We start from the raw sequence: 21,433 nt of genomic DNA, 5'->3' as shown, positions 1-21,433 counted from the left end.
TTTGGCCGCCATTTTGAATCGAGAAAACTTCAATTTGACTAGCTCGAATGATTGAGTCGAAACTCGAAGTTGCGAGTTCCAACATTCATGCTACCTCTGTACGCTTAAAGATGCGGACGCCATTCCACTTTCTGACAGATTTTAATCTTGTCTTCATTAGTATGGAATTTCATGAGTTTTTCCAAACCCGTAACTAGACTGTCACAAGACAAATATGCACCACACTAGTCAACTTCACACGATTATGTTCCTAATCCAGATGTAGGCTATCACGCGACAAATATTAGCTACCCTTCACTGTACCACTCAACACAAAATAAATTTCTAATTTCTGAATGGAATGCGAAATACAAGCACAGACTCACTGTGTTATTCAGCAACCTCGCTCCTTCCAGGAAACAAAACTGAACATTCCTTAGGCTGACGGCCTGCTCCCCAAAGCTGCAACTTATCCTGTGAAGTTCAGGAATTCAAAGCCTTTTCCCATTATCACACAACTGAGGCAAGGGCTCTTTCTTACCTGAATTGGAAATCACGTTTCTTTCACAAGGGATGACAAGTAACATTTCCAGGACAAGGAAAAATGTGATCATACTAAGCGGTAATAGCAAAAATTTGTGACGTGATAAGCGAGGTATTTTTATATAGATTTAATACAATGAGAATCGGGACTTCGAATATCTGACATGCTAAGTGAAAAAATGTGTTAATGAGGAATGCACTATCAGGTTTCACGTATGACCCAAATTGTGGACATATGACCAAAGATTGAAAACTGCCCAGAATTTGTTTTTGTACAAAAACACAAACCCTTTCAAATTCAAGGTAGGTATGAAAAAATGTTTTTTAATTATGAACATCTGAGGCCAAATGATAGGCATTTGCCCAGAGCAAAAAAAACAAGCCAGTACAGATGTCCCTCACCTTACAATAAATTGGTTCAATGAAATGATCCCGTATCATGAAATGGTGTACAGTGATTTGCATTTAGCACAAGTAATACAGATGTTTCTTCAGAAGGGTAAAGAAATAGAAACTTGTTCACTTGAAACAAAGATTAACAAATGATTTAACTTGTAAACATAACACATCAACTTTAATGAATAAGTAATGAAGATGATGAATATTATGTCATGAAGATAAGAGGGTTTTGTAGATTTCACAAAAATAGAGACCACTTCCCTTCCATAAATGACCTGGCATCTTTGAGTTTTATATTTTAGAAGTTTTTTTTTTGCTAGGGGCTTTACATCGTACCGACACAGATAGGTCTTATGGCGACGATGGGATAGGAAAGGCCTAGGAGTTGGAAGGAAGCAGCCGTGGCCTTAATTAAGGTACAGCCCCAGCATTTGCCTGGAGTGAAAATGGGAAACCACGGAAAACCATCTTCAGGGCTGCCGATAGTGGGATTCAAACCTACTATCTCCCGGATGCAATTTTAGAAGTTTCAAGCTGGGTAAATTAATGAAGGTGAGTAGCAGAACACCATTTTGATTTTTATGGTCAATCTCTTGTGATGTCTTTCAAAACAATAAAAATGTATAAATGATTCAAACCCAAACACCACCCCAAGTATACAGCACTATGGTAAGCCACTTCAAGTAAACACAAAGCAACTGCAAAATTTCTACTGGTTGAGATTTTTTAATTTACCGGTATCTTTGAAGAATCACATAAAGAGGGATGCCAGTATTATATTTTTAAATGAACAAAGGGTTGTTTGGACAACGTTTATACATATTTTAATCAGTAAGAATTGTTCTTTAATAAAGTAAACAATGCAGAACAGTATATCTGTGTGTACGATGTTCCTGGCGTATATGGTATCACCATCTGCTGGAGTCTTAACCTGCAGTTCTGGAAGAGAAGTTAGACTGTCATAGCAACAGAAACTGAGATGGTCATCAGTTTCCTTGTGGCATGACTGAATATTCACATCACCCAATATAGCATTTCAGAAAGACAGATCGGCACACAATGTACCTGCCCTGCGATAACTTTCAACAACTGTGAGTGAGAAATTCTAAGGCTCAAGATCAAGTACAAAAAACACAACTACATTTTGTGGACCTTCCTCGCCTAATGGTACTCATCACCGGTAATGAAGACGCAAGCCAACTTTGTTTGAAGAACACCGAGCGGGCAACAAACAAGCTCAGTGTTCTCCCTAGGACCTTTTTAATGGGCCCTGCAATTTTTACAGACCGCCCGGCTAACATAACTTAGACATTTGCTAGTTACATAATATTAATACATATTTGAGTCATTGGGTGCTCCAAATTTAAATGTAAATATTGTAAAACTGTTTATTTAATATTCTTCATTATTGTCAGCAAAACTGCATCAGTTACATCGGAGTTTAAATGCTTAGCTTGACTATCGCTTAGTTTTGTGCGTGAGCGAGTATGGATTAGCACTCTATTACGCACGACGTTACAAACCCGCATGATACTCCACAGCAACCGAGTGATAAGCCCCGGAGTTATAGGATCATGAACGAGCAGCAGAACACTAGAAATTCAAAATACAGTCCTCTTATGTCTTGTTCAATATAATAACACTAAAATATTGGTAGTTCAGTTTTGCAGTTTACCTGTCTGATATTATTGTTAATGCCCTGAGGGGGATAAATTGAGATTTTATATTTCTTAAGCAGAATTCTATGCCCAGCTACATATTCCTGCCACACAGCTGATGAAAATTTCTGGGGAGATAACTGAAGCCGATTCAATCCTGCCAACTATCACGACCACGTGTCGCGGCGCGCCACCTTTAATGTCTCAGTGCCGAGCAAACGGACTCGAGAGAGTCTCGAATCCGTGACCTCCAAGACTAAGGATATTGAGTACTGATCTAGGGTTTTTATGATCATGTAACAGTGGCAAGAAGTTATAGTGTTTCAAATGTTGAGTGATAATGTTATTAAGTGGGAGAGAGTTACAGGTGTTCAAAGCGTAAGACTTCATACAAGTTCTACTTGAAGCAAGCTGGTGCAACTCAAGTCAGTATGTGTAATGTTGTGCAATAGTCAGCTACATGGCATCAGAATAAAACAGAAAACTCAAAAGAAAGTTCTGTAAGTGTTTCTAGAAGTGAATAGAAGCAAATATCGCGTAGATCATTGACGCAGTAAGAAACAAATTGTTCGAGTGAATTCCATGACACTCCCCCATTAGTTAGTGGGAAGGACTCGTGAACCAATCAAACTTAAAAAGTCTTACTTTTACGGAAGTAGAGGGGAAAAGCTTCGAACAGGAAATATAAGGATTGATACTTCGACAGATCGAGGTGAACCTGGCTAGATACCGTAAAAGCAACGTGTGTGTGTGTGTGTGTGGCTGAGCGCCACAGAGAGAGAATCTGTCCGACTACCGTGCGAACAACATGTGTGTGGCTGTATGCCACCGAGGGAGAGAAACGGTCCAGCTTCAGTATAAGTAATGTGTGTGTGGCTGTGAGCTACAGTAGTACAGAATTTGTAGGTTACGTACATAGCAGTGAGCCGCAGAATCAGTTAAATGCGGCTAGGCAAAATGGTCTAGAGATTGTATAGGGTTACGCGAGGCAATCTCTGTGAACAGCATAGTTAGCAGGTTGCTAGCTGCAACGACACGAACATCAAACTGTTTGTCAGGAAGGTCGAGTGTCAAATCGAGTCTGTCCTAACAGTAAACATAACCTAGTAGTCAGAACTGTTTGGGAGACAGACTATTCTGTTCGACGACAGAGTTTGAGGGTGTTGTGTTCGAATCCCGGAGCTCCACATCCACTTGAACTAAACATCGCAACACTTAACGCGACTACAGAATTGTGGGCGCAGAGAAGAAGTCAACAGAGAAGACGACGCAAATGATTGAAGAAATCTTCAATCAAAAGCTAAGTAACTAGCAAGTTTGTATGGTACGATCTTATTGTATTATAGAGTGCAATTGAACTGGAAGAGACTATCTAACCAAGAGCTATAAGTGTATCTGTACAAAGATTTTCAGGTTTCTCAATTGTACAATTTGTAAATGTATAGTGTGTGCTTATCTAATCAATACAGGTGAAGGGAAGGGTGTGTGTGTGTGTGTGTGTGTGTGTGTGTGTGTGTGTGTGTGTGTGTGTGTGTGTGTGTGTGTGTGTGTAAAGGTAAACTTGTTAAGATTAAGCTCCTAAAAATCCGAACCCAAGTCCCCAGCCTGCCGAATCCTTAGGATCAACCAATAAGTGATCACTTCATTCTCTGTACTACAGAATCAGTTGCTGAATTACAAAAAGCTTTAACTCCTTACTTACACAACCCATTACTTGAATTTTTATAAACAATAATATTTTTGTACTATATTGAAACTTGCAGTTTTCATTTAAGCCCATGGAAATCCATTGGGTGGTTTATAGTTATTTACTCGATAAAAGATGAAACTTAGAGGAACAATGAAGAATGAGCCACCCTTACAGAATCAGAACTGCTGTCACTCACCAGATGTCAGGTTGCTTTGCAGGGAGTGTGTTAGGTCGTAACTATAGCTGAAACAAAAGGCAAACACCTACTTTAGCAATACAGTATTTTCCCTGCGTTAACACTTTAAAAAAATGTAAATGTTGGTCAAACAATTACCAACTTTTTTTATTGCTGCAATTTAATATGGGGAATTATAATTCTCAAATTTATTCAAACAATGTTAATCTTTTTTAACAAAACCTATATGAAAATCTTCAACAAATTCAATTGCTGTTAAAAAATAACCATACGTTCTGTTTTGTAATTGTTTTAAATGAAAGATAATTGCTGCTTTTCTCTTGGTCCTCCAAACTCGATTGCATCTGCCTTACAGCCGTCTTAACAATTGAGCTGCATCTCTTTTCTTCTTAAGAAAATAGAATGCACAACAAACAAACAAACAAACAAACAAAAAAATTAATGATTGCAAGGCTCTGTTACATTCTGACCCCCTTGAAAGGTATTCTTTCAATTGAATTCCATGTTTTCCTTAATCTAAATCTAATCAGCTTGTCCCTAATCTAAATCTAATCAGCTTAACCAAATAAATAGATAATTGAAAAGATACAGTAAATTAAGAGGACAAGTTCTGAATCTGTTCGAAAATATATAATTTTTCTCTGATTACCATATAATACAAACTACAATATATAAACATGGTCACAGCACATCCTGGGATGTTACATCTTCCAAGGGGAGAGGGCATATCTTTCGATATTCCGATGGAAAGTCCCACTGGCTGTAGTATTGCGATGACTCTCACCTCACAGTCTCATCCAGTTTGAATGAGAACCAATCTGTATCTGGGCCATTCCAAAGTCCTCCATCAAAAGGACTAAGGAATCAATATCAAATATAGCTCTACCAGAATCGTGCCATCTAACATGATTTTGCAGTTCCTGCAAACACTTTTGTTGCCACTGCTGCCACAGTCACTGCCGAATCTTCTGAAGGTGCTGCCAACAAGACAAATGGCTTTTGAGATAAGTCTAACTGTACAGGTTGTATTAACAAGTCACCAATAGTAAAGCAAGCAGGTGTCACATCTTTGAAGTCGTTTGAGTCGTTCAGCAAGGGTATCACACAATGCGAGTTTAACAGGGCCTCAATGTTGTGAAGTATGGTTCTAAAAAATGATCCCACAACATGAAATATGTAAATCAATTCCTTCTTACAGGATCTCTTGATCTGTTTAGCTATTTGCGCAATGGTGATCTTCAGGTACATGGTACTTAGTTCTTGTGGAAGTTCATCAATCTCACACTTATGACCCATGTAAAATGGGTGTTTTGTAAAGCCAGCTATCAGTCAACACCAGTAATGGGTTGACCAATCAGTATTTTCCAATATAGTTGCTAGTTGAATGTTGGATTAGCTAGAAGACTGTCTCCTGCAGTGAGGTTTTCTCCATATTAATCTCCAATTGAGGCAGTTGCTTCATAATAGATAGCAGTACTAGAAATTCTGCTTCTGTTTAAAATTCTTAATTTCTTGAAGTAAGATGTATGCATGTAAATTATCTTTATTCTGCTCTAGAACGATCAACTCTGCTGACATGAATGCTTCACTTAGTGCTTGGCAACTTGAGCCTATTGAACAGATCCTTCGTAATTAGATACGAATGTGATCCTGGATGTAATAGGACTCATCGTGGACATAAATTAGTGCTGTGATGTTCCTTTGCCCACATTCATGCTTGAAAGGCCAGAAGAAGTTTGATGCTGAATGTAGTTATTCACACTTGTTTTACTCTAGCCTTCACAGATTTTCTAGGAGTTACTGTCATTCTCTTGATGTAAAAGTGGAAGCGAGCACATTTTTTGCACTTAGATCCCTTGCAATTCTGGAATGGGTCCTGACTTTAGACAATCAAGACCTATTTTCTACAAGAATCATCTTCCTTCCTTCCTCCTTTCAGTGGTCCTTTTTAAGAAATTCCTCATAGTTACAAGTATGACACACAAAAGACGGCTTGATCGTGTTGCCATCATAAAATCTTTATCACCTTGTTTTCTGGCTTTTATAATTAGTTTTGTATTTTATGTCTTGTTTCTATACTGTTGCAATAACATATTGTGTATGATTGAGTGTGCTCCGTCAGAAACTTCAAAAAGTCTTCCAGATTTCACACTCACCTGTCAATCCTTTTGTTCAACAAAATCTACATTCTTCTTTACCAGAGTGCTCTAATACTGCACAGCCTGCTTGATTATTTTTATTGAGTTAATGTGATTCTGGACGTAGAACTGGAGCTCTCTCAGAATGAATAAAATGTTATACTTTTCACGTCGCGGTAACTACTTTTGATGGTTTTCAGAGATGCCTACGTGCCGGAATTTAGTCCTGCAGGAGTTCTTTTACATGCCAGTAAATTTACCAACATGAGGCTGACGTATTTGGACACCTTCAAATACCACCGGACGGAGCCAGGATGGGGTCAGAAGGCCAAAGCCTCAACTGTCTAAGCCACTCAGCCCGGCAGCTGTCACAGAGATTTGGATTTATTTCTCCTTTGAAACTGAGGGAAATTTGAATAACTCTTCTAAACGAGTCTCAATATTCATCATTTGATCGATAACAGTGGGGTTTTTTACTGTGTCAAAACTAATTCAGGATAAAATTAATTTATTTTCAGGTATAACCTGTTATTAAATATTTTATATTTCAGCTATTTTCTAAATTTATTTTAACCTGAAGAATCTCACAGTTATAGATTAAGTATGCCTTTGCTGGCAGGATGTAGTGTTTACAGTGCACTATGTCTTCTGGTATGGGCTAGAATAAATTTGTTACTTTCATTGACCTGTCTCAGTCTCATCCTTGGCTTTGACAATATGAGAGTGACTGAGGTATGAGCGATGCCAGTAATGCCATTCCTTATGCAGCCAGTCCCTGTTATGAATGGTGTGAAAATATCGCTCATAGGGTCTGTTGGTGCATGCATTTCAGTGGGCTCGGCAGACTGATATGCAATAGCAACGGCTGGCTCAGTGAGGAAAGCAACGGGAAACTACCTCACTCCTCACTTCCCTAGTATGCCTCTTCAGTGACACCTAGGCTATCTATGACAGCTGTTGGTGGAGCTGTAGAGGATCAAACCAGCCTTCGGACTGAATACCCAACATACAACATAGATTAAGTAAAAATAGAAGAGTAATTACTTCCACTACAAAAAACATAATTTTATTGTTGTAGTACATTTTTATGAGCAAATTCCATGCATTTTTGAAATTTTCCTTAGAAATAAATCTTGGATTACCTAATGCACTTCACACTAAAGCACAAGTATTGTTGATTTTGGACACTTGCTTTGCTCTGTTGGCCAGCCAAGACTGGATGCCAACTAGAATGTCTTAGGCCACTGAACATGGGTTCTCACCCGGCTCCGTAGGGAATGGGTCCCTTCACCATCTATCGTCACATCTCACCACTAAAATACATTGTAATATCAAATAATTTGTTCGAATTCTCAATTTCACCTTGGTCATTACTACATAAAATCATGTGCCGATTCGATCGGGCCGATAAGTAAGGTTACATATTGCGTCATTGTGTAAGTGTTCTATGCTGAGTAGCCGACCGAATCGGGCAACGGTGTTACATCACAGGATTACCAAAGAGTTTCTTGATATACAGTGGTTAACTTTTTCCGCTCTAGAATGCGTGCAGTTAGTAGAAGAATTCAATTTCACATCACCTAGCAACCAGCTGTTATCAACCTGTTCAGATCCTCATGGCAGGTAACCTGTTATGTAAAAGAAAAATTCTGCTTTCTTGAAGGTCCTCCAAACTTTATTGCATCTGTCTATTGACCATTAAGCTACCTCACTTTTTTCTTAAAAACCAACGCACCAGGTGCAGCTCTCTGATCAATATACTTTGAATCTGGAATATTTCGAAGTTAGTAATTTAAACTAAGAACAATCTAATGGAATCAAAATTAAAATAACTACATGAATTATGAAGGGGCTGCCTGGCCGAGGCCGTAAAGGCGTGCTCGGTTCGCCCGGAAGGACGTGGGTTCAAATCCCCATCAGGAAGTCGTAAAATTTAAGAAACAAGATTTCCACTTCCGGAGGTGCATATGGCCCTGAGGTTCACTCAGCCTAAACCAAAAATGAGTACCAGGTTACTTCCGGGAGGCAAAGGCGGCCGGGCGTAGAGCTAACCACTTTACCCCATCATGCGCCGAGGTTAACAATGGTGGAAGCCTTTACCTTCCACTCCTCCAAGGGCCTTCATGGACTGTACGGAGGTGACTAAAAAAAAAAAAACTACATGAATGACAGGTCTCTCTTACAAATTCTGTGAAATGCTTGCAGCACTGAATATTTTGTGAGCAGCTACCATTCTAATCTTTCAGTGAAATAATAATAATAATAATAATATTATGCAACTGAAACAATGACATGGGGAAAGAGAACATGCATACAATTGGAGGAGGAGGAAAGAAGAATCTTGAGACATATATGGGGTACCAAAAAGCAAGGTGAAATCTGGGTATACAGATCAAGGCAGGAACTATATGCGAGTATAGAACCAATCTTGAGTGTGATAAGAAAGAGAAGGTTAGGATTTGTTGGACATTTCACGAGGATGGATGACAGTAGGCTGATGAAGAAGATTTGGAATGTAGCCTGCTTAACTGGAAATAAGTGGATGAAGGAAGTCAGAGAAGACTGGGAGACTATTGGCACAAAGGGAAAATATCCACTGATGACAGTACAGGATAGGTCCAAATACAAAAAGCTCGTGGAAGGTCACAGATGGACAGACACCAGGATCCAGATTCAGATCACGGAAGCAGAGAGAAAGAGGAGTGAGAGAATGAAGAGGTATTGGAAAGAAAGAAGACGTGCCGAACAAGTCACTCGTGATCCTCAGGGGTCGTAATGAACCGAATAGAATAGAATAATAAAAATCATCATCATTTCCCCTTACCCAGCTCCTGCTGGGTCGGGGTATTTATGGCACTTCTCCATCTTCCTCTTTCCTTCCACCATTCCTCTTCCACAATCTTGTCCCAGTCTAAATTTCGTCTTCATATGCCGCTCTTCACTGATTCAATCCACCTTGTTCTAGGTCTTCCTCTTGCTCTCTTGCCCTTGCACTTTGCCTCCAGCATCTGTCTTGGAATTCTATTCTCCTCCATCCTCTTTACATGTCTAACCCACCTTAGTTTATTTTTTCAACTCTCTCATTTAGCTTTCCTATCCCAACTTCCTTCCTAACATCTTTATTTCTCTCTGTCTTTCCTTGTCTTTCCCATCATTATTCTTAGGAATTTCATCTCACAGGCTTAAAGTGGAAAATATTCTTTGTCTAAGTAAGTTTCCTCCTTAGCTGGTGCAATGCCATGTAACTACTGGAGGATTAGAAATGTAAATGTGAAGTAATGTGCCACATTGAAAGTTCCATTTTGTATCTTGTGCCCCCCCCCGGCCCCTCTCATGATCACAGGAAAAGAGGTACAGTAGACTCCCTCTAGTTCGACCACTGGCAAGTCCGGCCGGCAGCTGTCCCTGGTCACACTTCCCTTCCTTACCTCATGCCCCGCTCAGACAGACGTAAGTCACCACCAGTCTCTCTAGTTTCCAGTTACATTAGTTGGTTGAAAGTTTCATTTTGTTTACGACAGTCCGTGATAGTTATACGCAGTGTAACTTCACAAATTAAATTCTTAGTTTTTGCAACATATTTTACTGCATTTAATTTTCCACCATCAGTGTTTGTGTCTCATCAGGAGTGAAACTTCAATAGTGTATGGAGACATAAAGTGCCAACCGCAGAAATGATGACTAGTTTAAAGCCTTAGACAACGTCTACCTAAACGACTAAATCGAGCACCATCTTCCATTGCATTAAGAATATTCAGCCGATGTTTAACTAGACATCATTTAAAGTTTCAATATTGGTTTGAAAATGGAGACAAAAGTATCTTTCATGCAACTCTTTGCTTGTCACAACCAATGAAATTCGTTGGTGCGTGCACCGAACACCAGTCAGCTGTTGGTCTTCCTACACATTACTGAAATATGGCTAAGCATGAGCATGACTTGCCCACAGATAAGAGTATAATTTTCGGTGGAAATGAAATATAATATTATCGACACTAAAGCGACACGCCACAGTACGAGGAAGTGTAGCTTTGATTATAGCGTTGTTACAGTGAGTGTAATCTATTCATAAATACGGTAGCTTCGACAAAAGGAAGATGAAGCGATAGTAATGTGTAACCGAGTGTGTTGTACAGGCTGTATAGATATATCTTGCATTCTGGAGATCATAGGAGGTTCGAAACCCATCATCGGCAGCCCTGAAGATTGTTTTCCATAGTTTCGCTAGTTTTACACCAGGCAAATACTAGGGCTGTTATTATGGCCATGGCTCTCGTTCCCCAGTCCTCCTCTTTAAACAATAATCACCACCATCACCACAAGTTGCCATTGCCTGTCTGATAGTTGCCGAAACTTATACAATTATACGGTGTATATAAAGACCACATACAACCTACTTTTTAGTTTTCACTATTATGCGTGTTTACTCGGCAGTAAATATAAGTGAATCCCTCCTGGTTGATGTATGTGACAGCCGTCTGACGTTCGGGACATGTAATTCTGATATGTATGTAGCAGAAGTGACCCATGGAAATTACCCCATATATAATAATAAAATATATCAGTTGCCAAGAATTGTAGTTACCGGACTGTCCCTTAGACAGTCTCTTGAAGTGAAATCTTCTTTTAAGCTCTACCTCCCCGTACATTTCAAATGAATTGCTGTGATTTAGCAGCGGGCGACTCACAGAGAGGCCGTCGGACTAACCTTTCTTCCTGGAATCGTCTCAACATGATCATACAAATTACATGTTTCACGGTACATAATCTCTGATTGTGATTCACTCCTCTCATTTGAGGTTAAACAGTGCTCTCGGCAGTATTTAAAAATGACCGGTTGAACATGTTTTAAACAGTGTCTAAGTGATAAATAACGTCTCTGCAATGCGGCAGCCATACTTAGGCATTGTTTAACCATAGACATCGTCTAAACACCGTTTCTGCAATCAGCCCAAAGACAACAACTCATTTCAGGTGAGTGCGGTACACTTGGTAAAGACACATTAATACTGCTTGCCTTACAATTGGTTCTTTATTTACTTACTGTATTTCACTTGAGCTAAATACTGGTGTTTATAACATATTTTCGGTTAGTCTGGCCTTTCGTTAGTCCGGTCCCGAGGTAACTGAACTAGAGGGAGTCTATTGTATTTGCTTATAGTACTGGGAGTCATGGACTATTTTGGTAACTGTTTACTGGTATTCAAAGTGTACCTGAAGTAGAAGTTGCTAGACAAGTCGATGTTCTGGAACATTTTAACATAGCGGGCTTCATCAGGATGACACACTCTCACTCCATCATTGGGAATGTAGATCATTGTTGTATCTTCTATCTTGTACACTGTATGATGACCAATGACGGCTACTCGTCTCCGCTTAGTCACCAAGATGATGTAGTAGCCTTCGAGGAACTTGACAAAGCCTGAAACAGTAACACAAGTTCACCATCAAAACTCACTACATATACTTTTCACATGCAAAGAGCAAAATCGCTACTATACTTCAGAATTTATATATTTTTTAAAAACCTTTGTTTCTGAAAATAAATTAATCTGTTCAATTCATTTTTGATGGAATAGTACCAGAACAGAATTTTAGGCAAACTGAAATTACATACTTTGCTTTAGTTACTTTCTCCCCCACAGTATCGGAAAATGAAACTTTTTTTAAGAAATATAAATACGTTCCATTTTACCCATTTCATTCATGTTCTCCAACTCAAGAGATTAACTCATTTGCCTTGCTACATATTCGATAGCCTTCAAGTCAGATGACTACGTTTGTTTGCCAAGCACAGGCTGTTACATTTCTGCCTGTAGTTTGGCTACCCCTGCAAATACCTCTGATGTTTAAGGTTCTGTATAATGACAACTTGTTACTAAATCGTACAACGAATATGTCCTTTTTTTGCGGTTTGTTTTATGTCACAGTGACACAGATAGGTCTTATGGTGAAGATGGGACAGGAGAGGCCTAGGAGTGGGAAGCGGCTGTGACCTTAAGGTACAGCCCCCAGCATTTGCCTGGCATGAAAATGGGAAACCACGGAAAACCACCTTCAGCGATGCTGACAGTGAGATTCGAACACACTATCTCTCGGATGCAAGCTCTCAGCCGCACGACCTTAATCATACAGCCAACTTGGTCTGTAATGATACAAATTTTATTAACATACAGAAGTAGAAGCAGAGTGATGTTTAATCATTTATAGGACAAAATTTATTTTATTAAAAATATCATAGAATGTATAATATAGAGGTTCATTTTTATCCTCCTATGTTTGAGATATATATAAAGTTTGTAAAACACTGTTTATTCCTAAAACGCTGAGGTCACAAAATCAACAGCATGGCCCAGTGAATATGTAGCTACAACCAGTCCTGTAAAAATTGTGGATAGGGATTCTAAGTGAAATCTTATGCTCAAGGCTGTAGAAGTTCAAGCCTGGTCAATTCTGAAAGAATGGAAGCCTGAAGAATATACAGGCATGGTTGCTAGAGTGAAAAACAGTTAAGACAGCATATCAGAAGTAAGAAAAAGTGATAATAAAGAGACTGCACAAGTGATAATAATACAGTGCGGTTGACAGTTTGTTGTTCGAAAATGATACTGAGATTATGTACAGGTGATTTAGCTCAGGCAGAATGAAGCCATGTGAGAAAGGACATGAGTTGCAGGGGAAGTAGTCCAATCATTCATACAGTCACCAGAAACAGTGAAGTTTCTGAAGAAGTATCAAAATCATCCTTCATCAGAGCTTTCAATATGTTTAGAACACATGAACCCTCTCTTTTCAGAAATAGTATGTCAACAAATAGTTATGCCAAAAACAGTTGTCTGACCAAAATAGAGGGGGAAGTAAACCCAAGGCAGATAATGTTAGGTGGTTTGACCCTAATGGCCCTAATTTAGCTGTCTTCATTCTAATGTGACAGATTCAAAAGCTGTACCGTAGCAAAGCCTCTTCTTATCCCCAAGCATTCTGAAGCATCATTATTGGTGAGTACAAATTCTCTGCATGCTAAATTTAAAAACAATGTGTGATGACCTGTGTCAAGTTTTGTTTTTTTATGTGCAACGCGGAGTAAACTCAGTGGCCTTATAAATATGAGCCCAGGGGATGACTGGATCCTCAAAGTAGCATCACAACTGACGATGGCAACACGATGAGGTGTACAAGTTAGCCATTCCTTTCCTCACACGTTGCAACACAACCAGTCATGATCCGAATGTTGTTACTCATTACAAGTAATAAATTTCATGTCAGTTCCGTACTACTGTCACATCCATGGAGGTCTGGCCTGTAAACAAGAAATAGCAGCAGGTCAGCCAACTAAGGACTACACCATTTCAACTGATTTAGTCTTCTTTGGAGTTTAACTTTTGTCCAGTTCTCCTACAAATGTACTCTGTGTTGTTTCAGTATTTTCTTTTCTCTGTGCATGCCTTTTCCATCTTCAGTTCTTTTTTCTTGGCACAATTGAAGCTTCTCAACGAATATCTTCATGGATGATTCCCGATCCTTGCAGGTCCCCCTCCACCTCAATGACCAATCTTCCATGGTTTTCCCGTCTACAAAACGTGAAGATTCGTCAGGTGATAGCATGTGGAACCTGGTGCAGCTCTTTCAACTTGATGCCCTTGAGCGACTTGTAAGTCTGGGTGCATCATGATGATGACGATGTTGGTAAGTCACGGAGAGGGTGAAACTCAAGTGTCAGCACATAGTCTACTCCTCCTGAATACAGTAACACTAAGGTGTCTGATCTAGGCTTAAAATCTCCATCCAATGGACGAATCACCATCAACAGTGTCTCATGACCACGTTCCACTTGAACACATAGAGAAGTTTGGAAATGAACCCACAAGTTTGGCATGCAATACAGTGATTAGGAATTTTATACCATCATCTCTCCTACCCTGTAAGCCAATATTCAGATGACTACATTTTCCCCCCAACAATGGCTCCAAAGACTCAATGCCGTAACAATCATGGGCACCAGGCAAACTTATACTAGTGATATTTAGAATGCAAGACTGCTCCCGCTCACCCTGCTCACTTACATTTCCTTCAAGTCACAACCTGATACGCACAGAGCACTTGAGTCATGTTCACCACTCCCTCTACTGCCATAATGCGTAATGCACACAGGGCAATTAGCGGCATTGCTGCTAACTGCTACAGGGATAATCACCCATCCAATCATTGTCCAAACTATCACTGATCCGCATTTTATATGCTTCTCTTCAATAATTTTAGGATTTTCTTTCGCATAATAATGACAGTTGTGTCAACTAACATTCCCATTCACCTGGAACACAGTTTCATCTGAAAAATGCAATCTTTCCATGAATGGTCAATTCCCTTAACACAAATTTACACAGTAGCAACCGCCAGTCAGGGAAATGTATTTACTCTGGAATTTTTAAATTTATTAGTAACGTTACCTCTACATGTATTGTGAAATAACACAGACTGGTAGAAGTTTTACCAACAGATAACAGGAACACCTTAATTCTAAAAAATATATAATAGATTTTCTGCCATGAGCACCCACGTGACATTTTAATCATTCATTTTCTACCTTATGTCAAGATGTTAGTATACTACGCATCAAAAACAAACGCGTCCTCTTAACCATTTTTGAAAACTTCCAAGGGAACCTAACTGAAATCTCAGAAAAAAATAATATTCTTTCTGAAGAATTTTTTTAAATCATTAAGAAACACAGAAGCCTCTCATTATGCAAGAAAAGTCATCGCACATAATTCTCCAATTTGCAATCTTGCCCCACCCACGCCAATCCCTCCTTCCATTTCCCCTCCAGCTCGTTTCAACAAGGCTGCTTCCTAGCCTTCAATGTTAAGCAGCGTACCGCCGAGCAGTCGATCTCGGGCACGACAACAAGCCACCGTCCATCCAGCAGGGCCAGCAGGGAGCAAGTAGTTCATTTTGTGTTGCTCGATTCTTCTTTTCTAACTTCCAGGGTTTGAAATGTTCTATCATTTTGTTTCCTTTCTTTTAGACCTCTCAGACTTAACTATTTACATCAACAGTCACTGGATTTTATATTTTTAGAATCTCAAGATTCCTGTTAGCTGTCCACTGTCATTACAAAATATGTTCCCCACCATTGGAACTGCACATCCCTCTACTTTTTCAATTGTTTACTAAAGCCTGTCAAACTTTTTTAAGCCATTTTAAAATGAATACTGAGTCTAACAATTTAACTGAAACTTCAATGTTTTAATGACATAACAATAGCGCATTGCATAACATTTTTTCAAAGCATCACCAAATCACACAGCCTATAAGGCTTTTTAATATGAATTGATCATAATTATGTATTTAAGTTGTAGCTTTTAATGTTTTCCTGGATATTTTAATTCATCAAAAAATACAGTGTCCCAATACCACTTCACACTAGCAACATCAATAGTTTGTTTTCCTGTATGTCAAAAAACATTAAATTGTTAACATGAATAATTTCAATTATGTTAATTATTGTATGTAGTTGAAGAATGAAATACGAAATATATTTTATGTAAGTTACCATATGTGTTTTAGTATTTTCATATGGATACAGCAAACATGAACAAAATCATTAATATTTTAAATACCATGACATCCATGTTAAGAAGGCATTATCCAACAGAAGACTGTATAAGACAGGATGATTATACTTTTGCCATGTTTTTGGTGGATATGATTGAGAAACACAATAATTCATTTGATCGCTGAACTGCAACAACATTGGATAGGATAGTGATAGACGAAAAAGACTTTGTAGATGATACAGTAATCAGGAGTTTTAAAGAGTATAGTGCTAGAGTCAGGGGTGAAAAAGAGTGTCCCTCAGAGAGAAGCTAACAGTTCTAGTGAATATGAACTGTCCCCAGAAAAGATATCCAATACTGTTAGCATTTTAGCTAACTTTTTGGAAGAACATCTTGAACATATTTACAATGACTATTATACACCTCCATGCAAAGTGATGACCTCCATCTCCGAAAAGTTCATCGAACATCACAGTAATATTTTACTGTGTGGAGCAAAAAAGACATACATAATGATCTTCATTTTTGAGGAAACAAGGCACCTCAAGAACTGGCCTTATTTATCCCAAATTGACATAGGAAGGAACGAGGGAAAATCTGTCCATTACCGTGTGAGTTGGCTGTCATATGTTATTCCCCTGCACCTGACAGAGAAAAATTCTACTTTTCACATGTGACACCCTCGCAAGTTAAACAAGCCATATTTAGAATAAAATCGAAGTCCAAAGGGATAGACAACATAAAAATAGAACTTATTAAGACAATAATTGACATAATTTTACCTACTATAACTCACATATTTAACCACTCACTAATGACTGGCACGTATCCCTCCTTATGGAAAGCTGCCGTTGTCGTCCCGCTCGCTAAAAAATCACCGCCTGAAGACGTAACAGACTATAGACCTGTGAGCATATTATCGGTCCTTTCAAAAGCCCTAGAATTCATTGTACACCAACAAGTCTCCAACTACTTGCAAATACACGATATTCTTGACGAACATCAGTCTGGTTTTCGACGTAACCACAGCACTAGTACTGCACTACTTAAGGTTACAGACGACATTCGCAATGCGATGGACAAAAGACAAGTTACCATACTAGCTCTTCTTGATTTCTCTAAAGCTTTCGACTCTGTTGACATAGACATACTACTTTCCAAACTATTTAAACTCCAGTTCTCGACAAACAGTCTTCAGTGGATGAATTCATACCTCCGCGGTTGTCTGCAGTGTGTAAGAAACAATAACAATGAATATTCATCCTGGCGATCTGTAGAGGTTGGTGTTCCACAGGGGTCTGTCCTAGGACCGCTTCTATTTTCTGTCTATATCAATGATATTACGTCGTCGGTAAACAGCTGCAGACACCACATGTACGCTGACGATATACATTTATACTTACACTGTGAACCGGAAAGACTAACCGATGAAATTAAAAATTTCAATAGAGACTTACAAGAAATCTGTAACTGGACTGACATGCATGGACTTAGATTAAATAACGTAAAATCTCAAGCTATAATAATTTCACATCCTTGGCTTTGTTCAAAAACTATAAGCAAATTCACTTTACCAAAACTCTACCTACAAAATTCACCCATTGATTTCAGTGAATCTGTCAAAGATCTCGGCGTTATGATAGACGAACATCTTTCTTGGAAACAGCAGGTTACCAGCATCTCCAGGAAAGTATTTGCGACACTTAACTCACTTAGAAGATTCCGCAACATATTTTCTCGAATATTAAAAGAACGCCTTATTTGCACTCTGGTATTGCCTCACTTCGACTATTGTGACACCGTGTACAACGACCTGACTACTACTCTTAACGACAAACTACAACGCGCGCAAAAACGTCTGTGTTCGTTATATATGTGACCTACGTTACTTTGACCATGTTACACCTGCCTACGATGAACTCGGTTGGCTAAAACTCAAACAGCGCCGTAATCTTCATGCTTTATGCCTTCTTCGTCGAATACTCTCCTCATGCTCACCTCCCTACTTGTACAGTCAATTTCACCACCTCTCATCCAATCACAGTTTTGAAACACGGTCAAAATCTGATACACTCTTATCTATTCCACCTCACCGCACCACACGATACACAAACTCATTTGTTATTTCTTCGACACGACAATGGAATGCACTACCCGTCTCTGTCAGAGGAGCCTCACCTGCTAGTTTTAGGCAACTTTGTCACCGCTACCTACTAAGTAATGCTATGGAAATATTGTAGATTTAGCCTTCCTCAAACTATAGACTTTATATAATCCCACTGTTATTACCAAGGATAATAGAAATTAGCTAATCATGTCATAATTGTGTAAATAATCATCTTCATCTTCATCATCATCATCATCATCATCATCATTCTCCTATTTTTCCTTTTTTAATCATAATATTGTATTGTTTAGTAGTTGCAAGATGTTTCAATTGTAAGTGTACTTATTTCAATTTTGCACATGTAAAAACTGTATTTTCTGGTTAGATGGAAGAGAGGGCCTAATGGCCTTAATCTTGCCAGACAAAATAAATCTATTGTATTGTATTGTATTTGGATATGCTTCGGAATTACATGGTACCAGGAGTTATTACTTTCAACACGATGGGGCACCATCACATTATGCCACTGCTGTCCGCGATTATTTAAACAAAACTTTCCAAAGAAAAGTGATTGGTCAAAGGACAGACATTGACATGCTCCACATTCACCAGATATCACTCCCATGGATTTTTTCGTATGAGGTGTCGTCAAGGACTCTGTTTATTTTAAAAAGCGTCGGACCATTATGGAAATAAAAGGCATACACGACGCATTTCATGATTTGGACAGTGATACCACACACTGCCATGTAGTATGCAACAGCGTTGTAAAAAGACTTGAAAGATGTATTCATGCAGACGGAAAACAGTTTGAACATAAAACATAACTGTAAGCATTGTTTGTATTTGTAATGACACATAAATTCAATCTTTTGTTTAAATCAGTGCCCAGTGACTTTTGCATCACCCTGTATGCATGAAAGATAACAGCGGAAGCACTACAGTGGATTGAAAAGTTGGACATACAGATAGAAGAGAGAACACTAATGTCTGAAGTGAATCAATGTTTTTGTTATTGTGTATATATTGTATATTATGTATATAATTTCCTTGCCATACGCTAATAATAATAATAATAATAATAATAATAATAATAATAATAAAAATAATAATAATAATAATAATAACAGACTATAAGGACTCTTTGCAGTGATTTTGATACTAAACAAGGACACATTTTCATAATGAAAATGCATAACTTCCAACAAGTAGACACCTATCGAAAAAACTGTATAGTTGCCTTGACGAAAAACTGTCAAAATTTCCCTTTGGACAAATAAAATGATCAAAAATATCTTTCAATGAATGAAACTCAAACTGATAACAATTAATTTATTTGTATCTAATGAATTGTTTTCTGTATGAAATTTGGAGTCGACAAGTGTAGGAAAGAGGGAAACTGACTCAGGGCCTATGAAACTACCTTGAATACAATTAGTTCTCTAGAGTGTGATGAGATGAAAGAGCCTTCTACCTGTATCTCAGTCATGGCCATCCGTCAATACTTCACATCACAGCCTACACGATTGTTGCATAACTTCCTGTCACACATTTTGTACCGCTAATTTTGTGAGGCAGATATTCAGATGACCCCCAGCCATAAGACACTGTATTTATGTGAAAAGTTTCGGCCTGGAAGTTATCCAGTATATCGTGGCAGGCGGCTGGTTACCACACTCCTGCAAATATTGCTGAATTCAAAAATGTTATTGAAGTGGCATTTGATTTTTCAGCTCAAGAATGTCATTCTGGGAACTGTTCAGATATTACTTTTGCCAAATGTGTCTTATTTTTGCTGAGGAATGTTAAGTACATTTTTGAAGCCTGATATTGGGCATACTAAGGTTCATCATCCTAAATAAATACTGAATAAAACATTCCTGATGTTAACACTGCTGCTTTCACAGCCCATACTTGTACACATGTTTTGGGCTTTTGGGCTTGTGCTGTGTCAAGAAAATAAGGTGAAACTCTTCACGTTTCGCAGAGAACTTTGCTCTGCATCTTCAGAAGAAAATCTCAACTGTTCACGAAGAAGACTTCTGCAATAATAAGGGTTTGATTTAAGAATGCTTTACCGTTGGAGATGTAGTGTTATGCTCGTTTGTCACCAGGTGGCTCACTGTATGCTGGCACAGCGCTCCAAGCGGGAGCCGACGACAAGATTAAGCTCCAATTAAGATGTTCTATCAAACTGCGCATGCGTGAGAAGTAACAAAGAGGACATCAGACAAATGAAGGATGAACTTGATAGAAGAAATAAACAGAAACCAATAAAAGTACATGGAGCAAAGTTCTCTGCGAAATGTAGAGAGTTTTCTTGACACAGCATAAACCCAAAAGCCCGTATCATGTCTACAAACCATTCCCGTTTGAGCCGGGAGCCACTGACAACTTTTAGGGACTAACAAAATTTTCCTTTCGCCTTGGTGATATTCGAGGCCAAGAACTTCAATTCTCCTTTCCCCCTTATTCTGTGAGTGACTCATTGTAATAATTATCTTTATTAATTTGCTGATCAAAACGGTTAATGGCATCTTATAATAATGATAATGACAATCATGACAACTGAACAATATTTCTGTATCAAGCACTGCTAGTCACCAATTTCATTTAGCGAATAACTCCATAATTTTAAATTATACAGTAAAAAAAGACCATAAAAGATTCAAAATGGTAATTTCTACAATGTTTGCCACATACAGATTTTATATAGGACTATTATTTGCAGAGACATTTGAAAGTTTGTAAAATATATAAAAGCCATGAATATCTCCACTGTTTTTCCTCTTATGGTACATGCATATGAAACTAAAAGATAGTGTATTAAATTTTTTCACATTAATTTATTATGTACAGGTTTTAAGGGAGATATCTGACATTTGCTGCTTTGGCCTCTTAATATTTCTGCACCACTATCCACTAATCAAATAACATTCAGCTATTCCTGAACGTAGATATCAGGAGAAGAAAGCAAGTACGAAGGTTATTTTTGAAGTAAGGTCCATTTTTCAATTCAGTATTATTTTATTTATTTATGTATGTATTTAGCATTTGGCATTTACATTTGAAATAAAATGTTGAAAGTACAGAACATATACATAACAAGGTGGATTGCTCAATCCACTGAAGTGCAGATGGAGCAGCCAACAAAAAGTGGTACAAA

At 38.4% G+C, this 21,433-nt stretch overlaps 1 protein-coding gene across 2 annotated transcripts in view; it reads right to left on the bottom strand.

Moving 5' to 3' along the window:
- Positions 1 to 21,433, bottom strand: part of FIG4 (polyphosphoinositide phosphatase FIG4) — a 171,862-nt gene that overhangs the window by 115,799 nt on the left and 34,630 nt on the right. For both annotated transcript variants that reach the window (XM_068225673.1, XM_068225674.1), the window contains 2 exons: positions 11,818 to 12,025; positions 4,466 to 4,512 (listed from right to left, as the gene is read on the bottom strand). In XM_068225673.1, the coding sequence (XP_068081774.1) occupies positions 4,466 to 4,512; positions 11,818 to 12,025 (255 nt within the window). The remainder of the gene's footprint in view (positions 1 to 4,465; positions 4,513 to 11,817; positions 12,026 to 21,433) is intronic.

The sequence above is a fragment of the Anabrus simplex genome, chromosome 1 (assembly GCF_040414725.1).
Source record: "Anabrus simplex isolate iqAnaSimp1 chromosome 1, ASM4041472v1, whole genome shotgun sequence".
NCBI lineage: Eukaryota > Metazoa > Arthropoda > Insecta > Orthoptera > Tettigoniidae > Anabrus > Anabrus simplex.
This window is presented reverse-complemented; position numbering and strand designations above follow the sequence as displayed.